The 13,721-nt window shown below is 40.3% G+C and overlaps 1 protein-coding gene across 1 annotated transcript in view; it reads right to left on the reverse strand.

Moving 5' to 3' along the window:
* Positions 1-372: 372 nt before the first annotated feature.
* Positions 373-13,721, reverse strand: part of NUP210 (nucleoporin 210) — a 154,575-nt gene continuing 141,226 nt past the window's right edge. The window contains exons 37-40 of the mRNA XM_089678742.1: positions 12,483-12,690; positions 11,147-11,254; positions 10,991-11,062; positions 373-4,603 (exon numbers count right to left, since the gene is read on the reverse strand). Coding sequence (XP_089534868.1) covers positions 4,500-4,603; positions 10,991-11,062; positions 11,147-11,254; positions 12,483-12,690 — 492 coding nt within the window. The 3' untranslated portion in view covers positions 373-4,499. The remainder of the gene's footprint in view (positions 4,604-10,990; positions 11,063-11,146; positions 11,255-12,482; positions 12,691-13,721) is intronic.

Genomic DNA, 13,721 nt, shown 5'->3' on the forward strand with positions numbered 1-13,721 from the left:
GTCTAGATGCTGAGAAAGTTTACCTGCCAACTGTCGACTCCTGGATGTAATTGGTGGACAGTGCTGAAATGTCCAGGAGAGTATCTGCTCTACCTCTTCTGCTGCCGTTCCTCCCTGTTGGTTCTTGTACGCCATTACTGTAGTGTTGTCTGATTGGCTCCGGAATGGATGACCCTTCTGCAGGACACTCCAATGCTTTGAAGACAACCAAATCTATGAGGAAGCACTTGTAAGGGGAGTAAAAACAGGTTGAGGTATGCATTTTCGAGATATATTGCCACCTTGTCCTACACAGCTGGTACTGTCTCCTCAAAAGCATCAGTGTTTCAGAACAAATTCATGCAAATGTTTTACAGATGACAATGCAGCATGTATTAAGAAACATACTTTATTGTAAAAAGAAAATCTGCAATGTAGCCGACATGAGCAAAAAACATAAGGCACAAAAGGCATTCACAGTGTGACAGCAGAAATAATATGATGAATGCGAGTTTACTTCAATATGACAGAAAACATTATCTTATGTTTACATTCAACATTATTCAACTTTAAGAACGTTAATACACACACCTTTCAGTTTGAGGTATTTAAAGTACAGAAGAGTTTCTTGGCTCCTGAGGAAAAGTTTCATATTTCTCAGCACTTTTGACAATTACAAAAAAATTCACATCATTTTTTCACATTGTATCCATCCAATTCAGGGTTCCTTCTCATATGATGCCAATACATAAATGAATCATAAAACTTACTACACATTATTTAAGCAGTTTTAAAAACACAAAAACCAGTAGTTGTTATCTTCTTAAATAAACAGTGCAGGAACTCTGCATTAAAGCAGTACATGTTTTACAGACCCTCTTCCTCAAATAGTGCAGACAGGCCAATGTAACGTGAAACATACAAAACTGAGTGGATGTTACTTGTGACCAAAGATCCATTGCTCTAGAGAGTTTGTTAATATATTATATGAATGTGTGTTGGTATAGATGGATGCATATGCAATTTCTGTATAATGGACATTTGTACTGTGAGACTTATGAGCTGGGGTTTATATTTAGGGTCTTCAATGTAAGCACTGTATGTCTAGATAGATATGCAGTGAGGAACAGTTGTAATATGAAGAATTAACCTCTTTGGCTTTCTGTTGGCAGTGCTGACACACAAAACTCTGTTTAGGTAGGCAGTACTATACTTTGCTGAGCATTAGAGGAAGGACTTTTTCAATTAATTTTGGTTTGTTTTACTATACGCTGACTAGCTATCCTAGCTGATTCCCCCTCGAAAGCTCTATTTCACTCAATCATAGGTTCCATACTTTGCACTGATGAGGAACAAAGTATAAAACAGCTATATTTAATGTAAATAAATTATTTTGCATAATTACACTGTATCCAAGTTAAACAGTAGTGATTTTGTGTGTATAGTTCCCCAGAAGAGTCTTATTTACAAGGCTCCACTACAATCCCAAAGGCAGTATAATAAAAAAACTTTTTTTTTTCATCTGTGTTGGATCTGATTATGTTAATACATTCTGTTTTAAGAAGGCATTTTGTACTTTATAGGTGTATAATTTAGGCACCATATTAGGCTAGTATTACACAAAATAAGCTAGTACATGTAGCAATGGAATGTACTGTTTACAGTCAACTGGCTTGTGGCATCTTCAGCACTTAGCAACCAGGCAGTAGCCATATTCTGCATTTTCAGAGCTAGAGATTTCTATTTGCATATTAAATGCCTTAGGTTTAGGTGGCTTCTGGGATGCTCAGAAATAATAAAGGTTATGTGCAGCCACCTTCGCCTGCAGTTAACTCTTGATCTAGTTTTCTGGCATGTAAAATTAGAAAGGTTTCTCTGTAAGGAGTGTTCCATAGAAATGCTTGAAGAGACAAGAGCATTCATTTTGGAACCAGTGCTAGGAAAATTACAGCCAGAAACTGGCTGGTTGCTGGGTAGAACTTCCTGTTTTCCTTTCTTCCATTTTTACAGTACAAGCTTGACCGGAGCTGTCCAAAACACATAGATATGCAATGCATGACTTTGTTGTGTTGAAATTTGAAAACAGTGCGTGAAAATGCCCAGTCACAACTAATCACACTTTAAGGGAGAGCATGCAGGACCAGTTATTTGATAGGAAACAACAAAAGCATCAGCCTATATTAGCTGGGGGCTTGTTCATGGTGCCCCCAAAGACTGGTGTCTCAAGCTCAGCAGAAATTAAAATAGAGATATTGCCTGTAGCAAATAAGACCCAAATGGCCACAGTCATTTTACAATGTATTAGTATAAATTAGAATATCTGACTGTAGGTGGCATGCAACACTTTCACTATACTCTATCCACTATCCTAATTAACAAAGGTGACAGGCACAAACATAGCCTTAAGCTGGCCATAGATGGGCACAATTTGGAACTAAAATTCTTTAGGAAAAGAAAGTCTTAAGAATGTTTGTTTTTCTAATCATTAGTGAGTCAAATCGGTGTTTGTTTTTGACCACAGCAATGGGAAAATTCAAAACAGCAGTATGGAAAACTTTTCTTAAATGAACAAATTTGTAACAGTGTATGTAATTTTCGTTCAGTAAAGTCCATTCATTCCAAAATCCAATGTTAGAAGCAAACAAAATTTTCTGAATGAAAAGCACATGTTCTGAAAATTTTTGTATACATTTTCCTAAAGGCTGGTACAAGAGGGCGGGGGAGACAGACGCACTAACATTACTAGTTAGCACGGCGACCTCTTAACCCTACTGGGTGTGAACAAAAAAAAGCGTACATAGCATAAGATTTTTTCTAAGAAGTTTTGTTTGAAATTCAATCCATCTATGTCCAGCTTTAGATGAAATACAATAGTCTAAATGAAAAATGAGGTGAGAAATAAAATGTGGAATGGAAATGTAAACAAGTGGCTTTGTGTGTATCCTTTTTAAGAACACACTTTTAGTGGTTTGTTTATTAATAAAAATCTCTTTTCCAATGGGGGGGTGGAAATAAACAGCAGATTTTTGCAGATGACAAACCAGATCTCTGTTCGTTAAAAGTTTGACCATTATCATTGCTGAAGGGTAAGCCAATTTCTTCAATATCATCTCAAACTCTGGTTATCAACCCCCCCCCCCCTCTCAAAACATGGTATAGCAACCAAACATCCATTGTAAAAATAATGATTCTAAAATCTAACAAAAAAAGTAGTTGTTTAAAATAAATAGCACAGCATAGCTAAAAAAAATAGCTGCTGATTACTGAAGAATACCTGAAGAGTCACTAACCTAAACAAGTAAGAAAAATTAAATGTTCTGACTTCAAAGACTACATACTTATTTCAGGTCAAAAAATCAAAACAATGAAGCCAGAGATAGCCAGTCAACTAACATTTTCAGGAATTCAGCAATGGCAGCCTATATATTTCTGTCAAGACAGGTATCCTTTGGGAACGACCATTGCTGACCTGTTTTTACATTTTTATATCCAACGTGTCACTTTAAACCTACGAATAAAAAAAAAAATCCCCTTCTGTGAGGTATGCCTGTGTATGGATGGTCTTTGATACTGCAGAACATGTTCAGCACATGCTGCTGTATTAAAAAAATTCCCAGAGTGTTAAACCAGTCTGGACAGAACATTAACACTTTGAATTTCAGAATGCTGGCAAACGTGGTTCCCTGTACATTTTTCCTATGACTTATTAGTAAGGGCCCCTCCTCCAACCTAGGAAGAAAAAAGTAAATGATTTAATTAAAATACTTGCTTTTCTTTTTGATATTCTATAGTCCCCATTTGCCTAGGGAAGCAAAACAGTACATTGTTATACCACAACTATCTTACAAGAAGAATAGTATTTTGTGGCAGTGAGAAACGATTGGCTTGTAATTTTCAACAGGTAAGATATGCACCAAGCACAGGTCAGAATTCACATCTACTCGTTTCTGATTGGTCAGACTCACATTATTAGGCTACAGTTGCTAGTCAGTGCAAAACATTCCTGAGTTAAACATAAGTAATAACACAGAGAAATAGTTCTAATTTCAGAGACAATAAAATCTAAAACAAAGACAGGCCTGAGGAGAAACTTGCTCATAGTGGTCATTTTGTTAGCTTATTTAATAAAGTAGATCAAATATGATGAAGAAAAAATGATGAAGTGCATAGTGAAACCAATCAGAGTTCAGTATGGCATTTTAAAATCAGTAAAATGATTCTGATTGGTATACATTACTGCTATTTGAATATACCCTGCTTTGTTAAATATGCTTAAATCTCTTGGAAAGAAAACCAGTGGAAGGATGGGAAATTACATAAAATACATTCATGAGAATTAAAACTAAGAAACTAGATCAAGTTAGACAAACACAAACCAGTCCAAATAAAATACAGTACCAATTAAACATGAAGCAATATAAACTGCATAATATATTGATCTCATGCTGTCCTACATGGGACGTATGTGACTCAAGGCACACAATTTAAATAGCTGAGGTCTTTGGTATATCACAGAGTTTTCAGTTGGAAGCATAGTCTTGACTCCATAATATTCGCGATTGTGACTTATTCTGCCTTGGAGATCCTTGGGTGGGATAAATCAAGGCTGGCGATGATACAAAGCCTTAAAATAAAGAAAAACATGTTTTAAAGTTTTGACCTACCACTGTTAGGAAGCTGCTATTGACAGACTGGTTTGCCCTGAAGGCATTGTCCTTGATGCACAAAATCTCAGACCATCCTATGAATTCAACATTTTGCTATTCTAAGCAGAATCCTAATTTTTTTGAGAAACCTGCAAATCATTCTTTGGTAAGAAAGTCAGAGGATGGTGCAATTCAACTCTAAAGATGGCCCGGTAGATTTTTTTTTTTCAAAAGTTTTCATTTTAAAAACATTTGTTAAATATTTTAATCCTTAGTCAAATTGTCAGTTGTTTTTGACCACAGTAATCAGAACATTTGAAGCAGCAGGATGGAACATTGTTCACCAATGAACAAATATCTAACAGTGAATGTGGTTTGCAGTTAGGAAATTATGTTCATTCCAAAATCAAATGTTAAAAGCAAAATAAATTTTGAACAGCATTTGTCAAGCCATCAAATGTACTGAGAATATAACATTTTTTTTATAAATGTTCCTATGAATATTCAGGCCAGTAAGGCCAGCTTAAGAATGCTTACTGCAAACACAGCCAGCAGGAGGGTGATAACCACTTAAAACAGACAGACAGGACTGCAGAGTGGTATGTGCATATAGATTATGACAATTTTGTTCAGGATGGTTTGGTAAGAGGAGGGGTTAAGTGCACTTTGTAGTAAAGTGCAGTATATTTTTTTAAGAGTTCAATTAAGGGGAGGGCTAAGTGTGCTTTAGGGTTACAGACGCCTAGGCAAAGTTTGAAATTTTCACTTGTTTTCAGGGTCATAATTCAAACTCCAAAAAACTTCCACCAAATGTATCTTTGTTTAGGGTATATTGTTTTCATCAGAACCAATAGGTAAGAAATGAGGAACCCAAGGTCACCATAACTGGTAAACACCGAAACTCTGTCTTGTAGGGTGGCTTCTATCTTACAATGGATCATGAACTGCGTGACCCTCTTCTAGGTATTGGTGAGGCATAACTTGGGGGTTTTCCATTTCTTTGCTAGTGCTTGTTTAGCAGCAGTAGTAACTTGCAAAAGAAGCTTAAATTACAGCTTAGCGATTTTAAAAGCATTTAAATTAAGGAGAGCAACTGTGGGATCAGGGGCTGACAGCCTGTCAGACACTGTAGATATCCCAAGTACTTCAGCCCAAAAGGTTCGTACTAGGGGGTAGGTTCACCAAATTTGGAGATGGGTGCCTGTCGCCTTAAATCCTCAGTAACAGGCTGGCAAGCAAGTAGAAAAAAAACTTATTGATCCATCCAGGGACCAAATACCATCTCTGGTTCTATATGTACACTGAGGTCAGCTTCCCACATATGAAGGGGGCTGGGGATATGATTCACCATAAGTGACCATATAGGAATACAACCTGGGGGGCCAAGAGAGTGGAAGGCTTTAACACACAATTGGTTGTTTAAAGAGGTCTGAGATGGAACAGATAGGTAAATATGTTTGACTTGCAGATATCTAAAGACCTCTGACTTGTGGCTCCCTTGGAAAGTAGTAAAAGGTAAAATTCCGTTAGGGCCAGCTAGTCAGTATAGTCAAGTAAGATTTAACATGGACCAGGAGGCGAAGGAATCTTGGGATCTATTGCTGGGTAGAATCATGGTTGGTGAAAGAAAGCTAGCAATGGGTGGTAAAGGGACAGGAGACCAAACTTCTGTTTCAGTCAGTCCCATATTCGTAACTTCTGGAAAGTGACATGATTTTTTAGCCCGCTATGTTCTAACGGGTTATGTCATAATATGTTATCTACAGAAAAAGGATTGCAGTTTGCCACTTTGAAACCTACCCAGAGTGGAACTTCCCAGGTGGCATGATACTTTGTAACTTTGGCTAATTGGGATGCATGGTAATAAGTTGGTAGATAAGGGAGACCACAACCACCGCTCAGTCTTGGTGGGAACAGTGGTCTTTGGCAACCTGGGCTTGAGAGAACCCCAAACAGTGTAGTATGCACCTGTGGAGGGCCTGAAAAAAGTGCACAGGACTGCAACTAGGGATACAAGGAAGAGATAACATTTTTGGTAACAAAGTCATCTTTACTGCGGTCTCTCTGCTTAGCCAAGAAGTTAGCAAGGGTGCCCATCAGGTCAATAGATAGGTTAGTTTACGCGGCATGTGTGGGTAGGTGGCTTGATAAAGAGAATCATAGGTTTTAGTCAGATTAAGGTCTAGGTAAGGTAAGTAGTGGGGCATCCTTTCAAAAGAAAAAGATGACTGTAGAGAAAAAAAGGGCTTGAGGAATAAGAGAAAGGCTGACTTAGATTGGTTAATCTCAAAGCCCAAGAACAGCGCAAAGAGGTACAAGACTTGAAGTAGGTATGGGGTTGCAATAAGCGGGCTGAAGCAAATAAAAGACCATCAGCAAACAAAGACAGTTTATAATGATGACTCTATGGCCTCTAATGTTTTCATTGGAGCAAACCTTTTGTGCTAGGGGTTTGATGCCTAAAGCAAAGAATAACAGAGGGCAGCTCTGCCTTGTTCCCCTAGAGATCACAAAGTGCGCTTGATCTAAAACCTGAATATTTCAAATACGCCTGGGGGCTAGAGTATAAGGAAGAGTTCCAGCCAAGGAAATGAATCTGGAAACCCCATCAGTTCAAGACATATTGCAGATAAGGACAAGAGACTGTATTGAAGGCCTTCCAAATATCTAATGATGCAGTACTTTTTTCAGGACATACTTCCTGCACACCATCACAATGCAGTGGTGTAAACCAGGCACACAGGACACAAGGCTTTTTGTCTTGCCTTGCAGTGAGACTTATCAGATAAGGCTGAAGCATCCACCTGGGAGAAATGTGGCAGTCTTAAAAATCTGAGAAAAAGTTGCTTGATGCTGAAAAGCCCTGACAGGAAAACATGGAACCAATTCCTTGAATGATGGCCTGTCTGAGCCACCTAGAAATGGTGAAATGAGAAGCCAGGTTACCCCTCTGGGTCCATTTGGGATAAGAAAAAAGTGAATCGGTCTTTCCAAAAGAAGCAGTGGCTTCAAGATAGATTAACACAGAACCACATCCAGACAATGAAGGGAAATTTACATTTGAGGAACCTGTGGCAAAGGGACAGGAGAGCAGTGTCTTGGTTGAGGTGAAAGGAAGACACTGCTTTAAAAAAGAAAGAAGTCCTGGGCCTCAACAGCACCTTGTCCCAATGCCAAAATGAACAATGGTTCTTTGCAACATAAGGCTGCCAGTTCAGATACTTGCCTCCCAGAGGTGATCCAATACCAGTAAAAACCCCTTGTAGTTGAAAGAGTGAAGAAGGTCTAATTGGTTCAAACAGCTTTCTATAAAGCACGGAGAGAACCAAAATTAGATCCCACAGTCACTGAGAAACAGATGAGGGAGCTATATGGGAGACCTCCTGTCCAAGGTGCTTAATCAAAGAGTGAGAGGCCAATGGTCTCAGCAACAGAAAGGACAGGGCAGACACCTGACTTCTCATAATGCCTGCAGCAAAATGCTGGTCCAAAGACGTAATAAGGAATGAAGTGGTTTCAGGAGCAGTTTCCAAGTAGCCCTGGGACTCACACCAAATTAAGTATGCCTTCCATGTCCAACGATGGACCATGCTGGAAGAAAACTGTCCTAAGCATCATAGGAATCACAGACTCCGAAATGCCCCTGTTCCTAGAATCTGGGCTTCAACAAATCATGCTGTTCAAGCCATCGACCAAGAGGAAGGTTGGCAAATCAACTTTTGGGACTGAACAGTTGGACTGCTTGGCACTGCCCACTGATCGTCTGCCAGAAGTCTTATGTGGCTGGAGTACCATACTTACATAGGCAAGTTTGGAGCAGTGAGGATTACTGAAATCCCCTCCATAAGTGGAGCAGATTAGAAAGAAGTTTCAGGGAAGTAAAGGCATAGATCAGAGTGTACTGATCACCCATTAGAACCACCATGCTATTTCTGGCTTCTCTTTCATAGTTAATATATGCCACTGTGATTGCATTGTCCAACAATCTGTTTCAGATGACTTTCCAAGAGTAGCCCACCGCTGAAGGGACAACCAAACCAAAGTGTCTACAGGTCTAGCATGTTTTACTAAAGAAGAGATTCCTCTCATAACCAAATCTCCTGCACCAACAAGGTGTCCAGGACTTCAACTGGCTGGTGTCCTTCATGAGAATCTTCCAAAAAACTGGAAGAAAAAAGGCTTCTGACTTCAGATGGCAGAGATAAAAAGGAGGCTACTATCAACCTCAAGACTCATGTAGAACCAGAAAATTGGATGGCTTCTGAAATGAAGACTTTCAATCTGCATTCTCCAGGGGCCTGAGATGTGTCCAGGACTAGATCTAGATACAGCAAGCAATGAGTTGGCGCCATGAAGGTTCAGGATACACCCAAACCTCCCCTCTGTAACATCTAGATATTTAAAAGATATGATGTCTGACAGAGCCCTTCTTGACAGTTACCGCAACAGGTCTACTAAATATAACACAATGGGTATACCAAGAGGTTTTACCAGGTTCAGCAATGAAGCTAGTACCTTGATAAATACCCATTGGGAAAAAGGAAAGGCTGAAGGGCAGGGTCACAAAGTGCTAATGAAGGGGTCCAGCTGCATGGCTTAGAAATTGCTGATGAACTGGAAAGGTGGGCACATGCAAGTAAGCATCTTTGATGTCCACAGAAGCCAAGAAGCCTTTCTGGTGGAGAGGGATGACAGATCTGTTGGATTCTATCAGTTTTTTTTACCCAGCTCTGATATCCAAGTTGTGGCAAATGCTCCCTTTCAGTTTGGAAACAGTGAACAGGTTGGTGTAAAACCCCTGGAACGGTTATGCTTTAAAAACTAGGATCAGTTATAAGGAGAACATTAGCTTTCCATTCATTGTTTTGAGGTACTCATGCTGCATTTGCTTTACCTATTCATGGAGGTTATTGGAGATGAACCAATAAGCAAATTATCCATTTTGGGTGGAGACCCTGAGAACTGCTGTAAATGGATGTTATCGTGCCTGTTTGAAGCTCTTATCATTTAGAGGTAATTTCAGAAATAAGCAGATCACATGCACATTTTGCATGGAGGTTCTCTTGGAAGAGAAATCTGTGTTAAAGTGCAACACTTTATTTTTACCTTATGAACAGTGCTTCCAAAATATGGTTTAACCACCTCCCGCCCGCCATATTATTTATTATTTCAGGTACTTATATAGCGCCGTCCATTTACGCAGTGCTTTACAAATATATTGTACATTCACATCAGTCCTTAACCCTCAAGGGGTGTACAATCTAAGGTCCCCAACTCACATTCATACATACATATACTAGGGCCAATTTAGACAGGATCCAATTAACCTACCAGCATGTCTTTGGAGTGTGGGAGGAAACCGGAGTACCCTGAGGAAACCCACGCAGGCACAGGGAGAACATGCAAACCCCAGGTAGGCGGTGCCGTGGCTGGGATTTGAACCAGCGACCCTAGTACTGCCAGGCATAAGTGCTAACCATTTAGCCACTGTGCTGCCCATATAGTAATATGACGGACGCAAGGTGGTTCTCTCGTTCTGGGAGGACGTCATATGACGTCCTCCCATTCTAAACGCGCATGCGCGGCTCCCTGAGCGTGCGGCAATCTGCGGTGCGCTGTGTCCCTCGGACACAGTGGATCACCGATCCACGGAAAGAGCCGAAGATGTCGGCTCAGTCATGCGATCAGCTGTGTCCAATCACAGCTGATCACATGTAAACAGGGAAATGCCAGTTATCGGCATTTCTCTCCTCTCGAGCTGTCACACTGACAGCTCGAGAGGAGAGGAGAGCCGGTAATCGAGGGGACATGTACACTGATGATCAGTGTAGCCCCAGCAGTGCCACCTGTCAGTGTCCATCAGTGCCAGCTGTCAGTGCTCATCATTGCCACGTGCCAGAGCCCATCAGTGCCACATATCAGTGCCCATCTGAGCTGCCTTTCAGTGTCACCCATCAGTGCCAGTCAGTGCCACCTATCAATGCCAATGAGTGCCACCTATCAGTGCTGCCAATCAGTGCCACCTTCAGTGCCAGTTAGTGCCGCCTATCAGTGCCATATATCAGTGCTGCCTTTGAGTGCCAATCAGTGATGCCTGTCAATGCACATCAGTGCTACCTACGTGGCCATCAGTGCCACCTATCAGTGTCCATCACTGCAGCTTCATTAGCGCACATCAGTGGAGAAAAGTCACTTATTTACAAAATTTTATAACAAAAACTAAGAAAAAAACTTTTTTTTTTTTCAAAATTTTCAGTGTTTTTTTGGTTTGTTTAAGAAAAAAAAACCCAGTTTTATGAATTGGGCCTTTATGTATCTTAATTTTCAAATAAAAGCCACATGAATTAACCACTTTTATTACTTACTATTGCCTAATGACCGAGGTGGTGATGCAGACCTAAAGGCTGGGTGATCAATCCTCTCTTTTGGTGAAAACACTGAAAGAGCAAAACAGGATATTTGCAATAATTAAATATTACACAGGCAATTACATTTAGTAAGAATAATTAATATAAATTTACCTAGTATGGCAATAGCAGCCCCTGCTAACAACGTGAACAGAGTGAAGAAAATCATCTGGTAAGAGTTCAGGAAGTGATAGAAGAAGCCTTGGCCCATGGTATAAGGCACTGCAGGGAACAAAGACCATCAAAGGCATAAACAATATTCACTGACATGTGATTAGCAGGGTAAGATGTAAACAATGTACATATAACTGCATGTTCTGTGAGTAAAACTCCATATTTATACTTCACTCTCTAAAACTACTGTTAGTATAACTTCTACCAGCTACACTTGGCTACCCATTAAAGAGGAATTCCCAGTATGGATATTTTATGCATTTTATCTAGGTCCAGCTTGGACCAAGGTAAGGATATATACACTGATGCCCTTGGAAGCTGGATATCCCTGAAGCAGACACCGCTACTTCAGTGATCTCCACTTGCTTTCGGATCCTGCGCAGAGTGGCTGGCCTGTTGCATGCTGAACACAAGAGGGAAGCTGCTTGACACGGGCACGATTCAGAGAGCTTTGAAATGCTTTGCATTTTCTGAATCAAAAAGCATTTTCTGATTGAACGAGGTAGACAGCGCAATGTTACCACCCACCACTGCAACTCGTCCAACCAGAGAACACTTTGCATTCATTGAAGAACTGCAAAGCACTCTCTGAAAGGTGCTTGTGCCGAACAGCCGATGTCCTGTATTTAGAAAGCAGCAGACCAGCAGCTTGGCACAGGACCCGAAAGCAACTGGAGATCACTGGACTAGCAGGGTTTACTCCAGTGATTTCCAGCTTCAAAGAGCATCGGCCAGGTATGGTATATACACATTTACCTTGATTGCTGATGGGCCAATGTAACGATGTAAAAAATATCCATACCTCCTCCGAATAGCTTGGCATTTTATTCTTGTCAATTTTTTTTTGGCGGATACATTTTTTATATTGAAACTGTTTATGAAGGTTTTGCTTTATACTGTATAATGGCTGCTGCTGCTGATGTATCTATACATTTTGCTGTAGTGCCGCAAAACTAAAATCTATATTCTGAAAAACAAAATATCCATACCTGGAAATTGGAAATACTCTATCACATCTAGTCCTCCACATCTTATATTTAATGGCAACAATGTTATTTTTTTCAGAACGGACAATTAAAACTACAAATATTATGATGCTTGCTTTGCTGTCTGCAAAATGGAGAGAGACCCAGAATACAACACTCTAGACCACCACAAGTGGTAAAGAGTGTTACACTGCTTCAATTCTTAAAATTGCAGATGAACTCAAACTGCAGAAATATCACATAACACTGTAAGGAATTTAAGGAACAACAAGAGAAAAGTGCTCACATACCATTAAATGGGCCTGTAGTTGACATCAGTCTAATCGGGATTTTGATGGTTTGGTCAGACATGTCACTGGAAATGGTTAGGGAGGTAGATAGAGAGCCCTGGTTTAAAACCTGCACATCTGATATACCAACTTCATAAGATACAAAGCTGGGCACCCCGGTATTTTTTTCTTTTTGATAGACAGTAATGATTGCTAACTCTGGCTTCACCTGCAGAAAGGAGGATCAAATCAAGTAAATAATCTGTCTTTTTCCACTACCGTGCAATTAGTGATAGGCAAGCAGTAATCATGAGGGTTGGAAGAAAGATAGCAAGCTTTGACGCTATTAGTCCAATAGGTGCTTGCACTGTATACCTGATAACAGCTTAAAGTGATTCTAAAGACTTAATTATTAAAAAAAAACCTGTCTGTACTTACCCACTGTGTACAGTGGTTTTGCACAGAGCAGCCCGGATCCTCCTCTTCTCAGGTCCCCCGCCAACGCTCCTGGCCCCTCTCTCCTGTTGGGTGCCCCCACAGCAAGCAGCTTGTTATGGGGCACCCGCTGCTCAATGTGTCCATTCACACACGGAGCCGCGGCCCGGCCCGGCGTTCTCTTCTCATTGGCTCACTGGCTGCGATTGACAGCAGCGGGAGTCAATGGCTCCCGCTGCTGTCTCAGCCAATGTGAAAAGGGAGTCCTGTGATAGCTGAGACTCCAGTGCACAGTGTTGGATCGAGAGGGGGCTTAGGTGAGTATTAGGGGGACTGCTGCACACAGAAGGCTTTTTACCTTCATACATAGAATACATGAAGATAAAAAATCTTAAGCCTTTAGAACCACTTTAATTCATTTTAAAGTGATAAAGTTATTTTAAGGAACAGGTGGCTGTGAGATAAAAGATCAGGTAGCAAATGACTACCCCCCCCTTTTAAAAAGGAAGCAGTTCATAGCAACCATTCATACACTTTTTTAAAAAACAGATGTAGTGGATAGAAGTGTAAAGATGAAAAAAATGTGACTGCAAAAACATTTCTCCTGCATGCATATACTGTTGTTTAAGCAGTTCAACAAGTACACAGTGCTTATCCCAGACAAAAGGACTCTAGGGTCACTAACAAAGTATTAAACCAGTAGCAGCTAATGAAAGAAGGCATTCAGAGGTGACCGCATAAATGTTTACATACCTAGTAAAGCTAATTAAGAAACCTGAAATACCCTGTAATGCATAGTTTAACTAACTCACCTGGTCTTCAGTT

This window comes from Staurois parvus, unplaced genomic scaffold (assembly GCF_062004578.1).
Source record: "Staurois parvus isolate SC_StPar_1 unplaced genomic scaffold, SC_StPar_1.0 ptg000209l, whole genome shotgun sequence".
Taxonomy (NCBI): Eukaryota; Metazoa; Chordata; class Amphibia; order Anura; family Ranidae; genus Staurois; species Staurois parvus.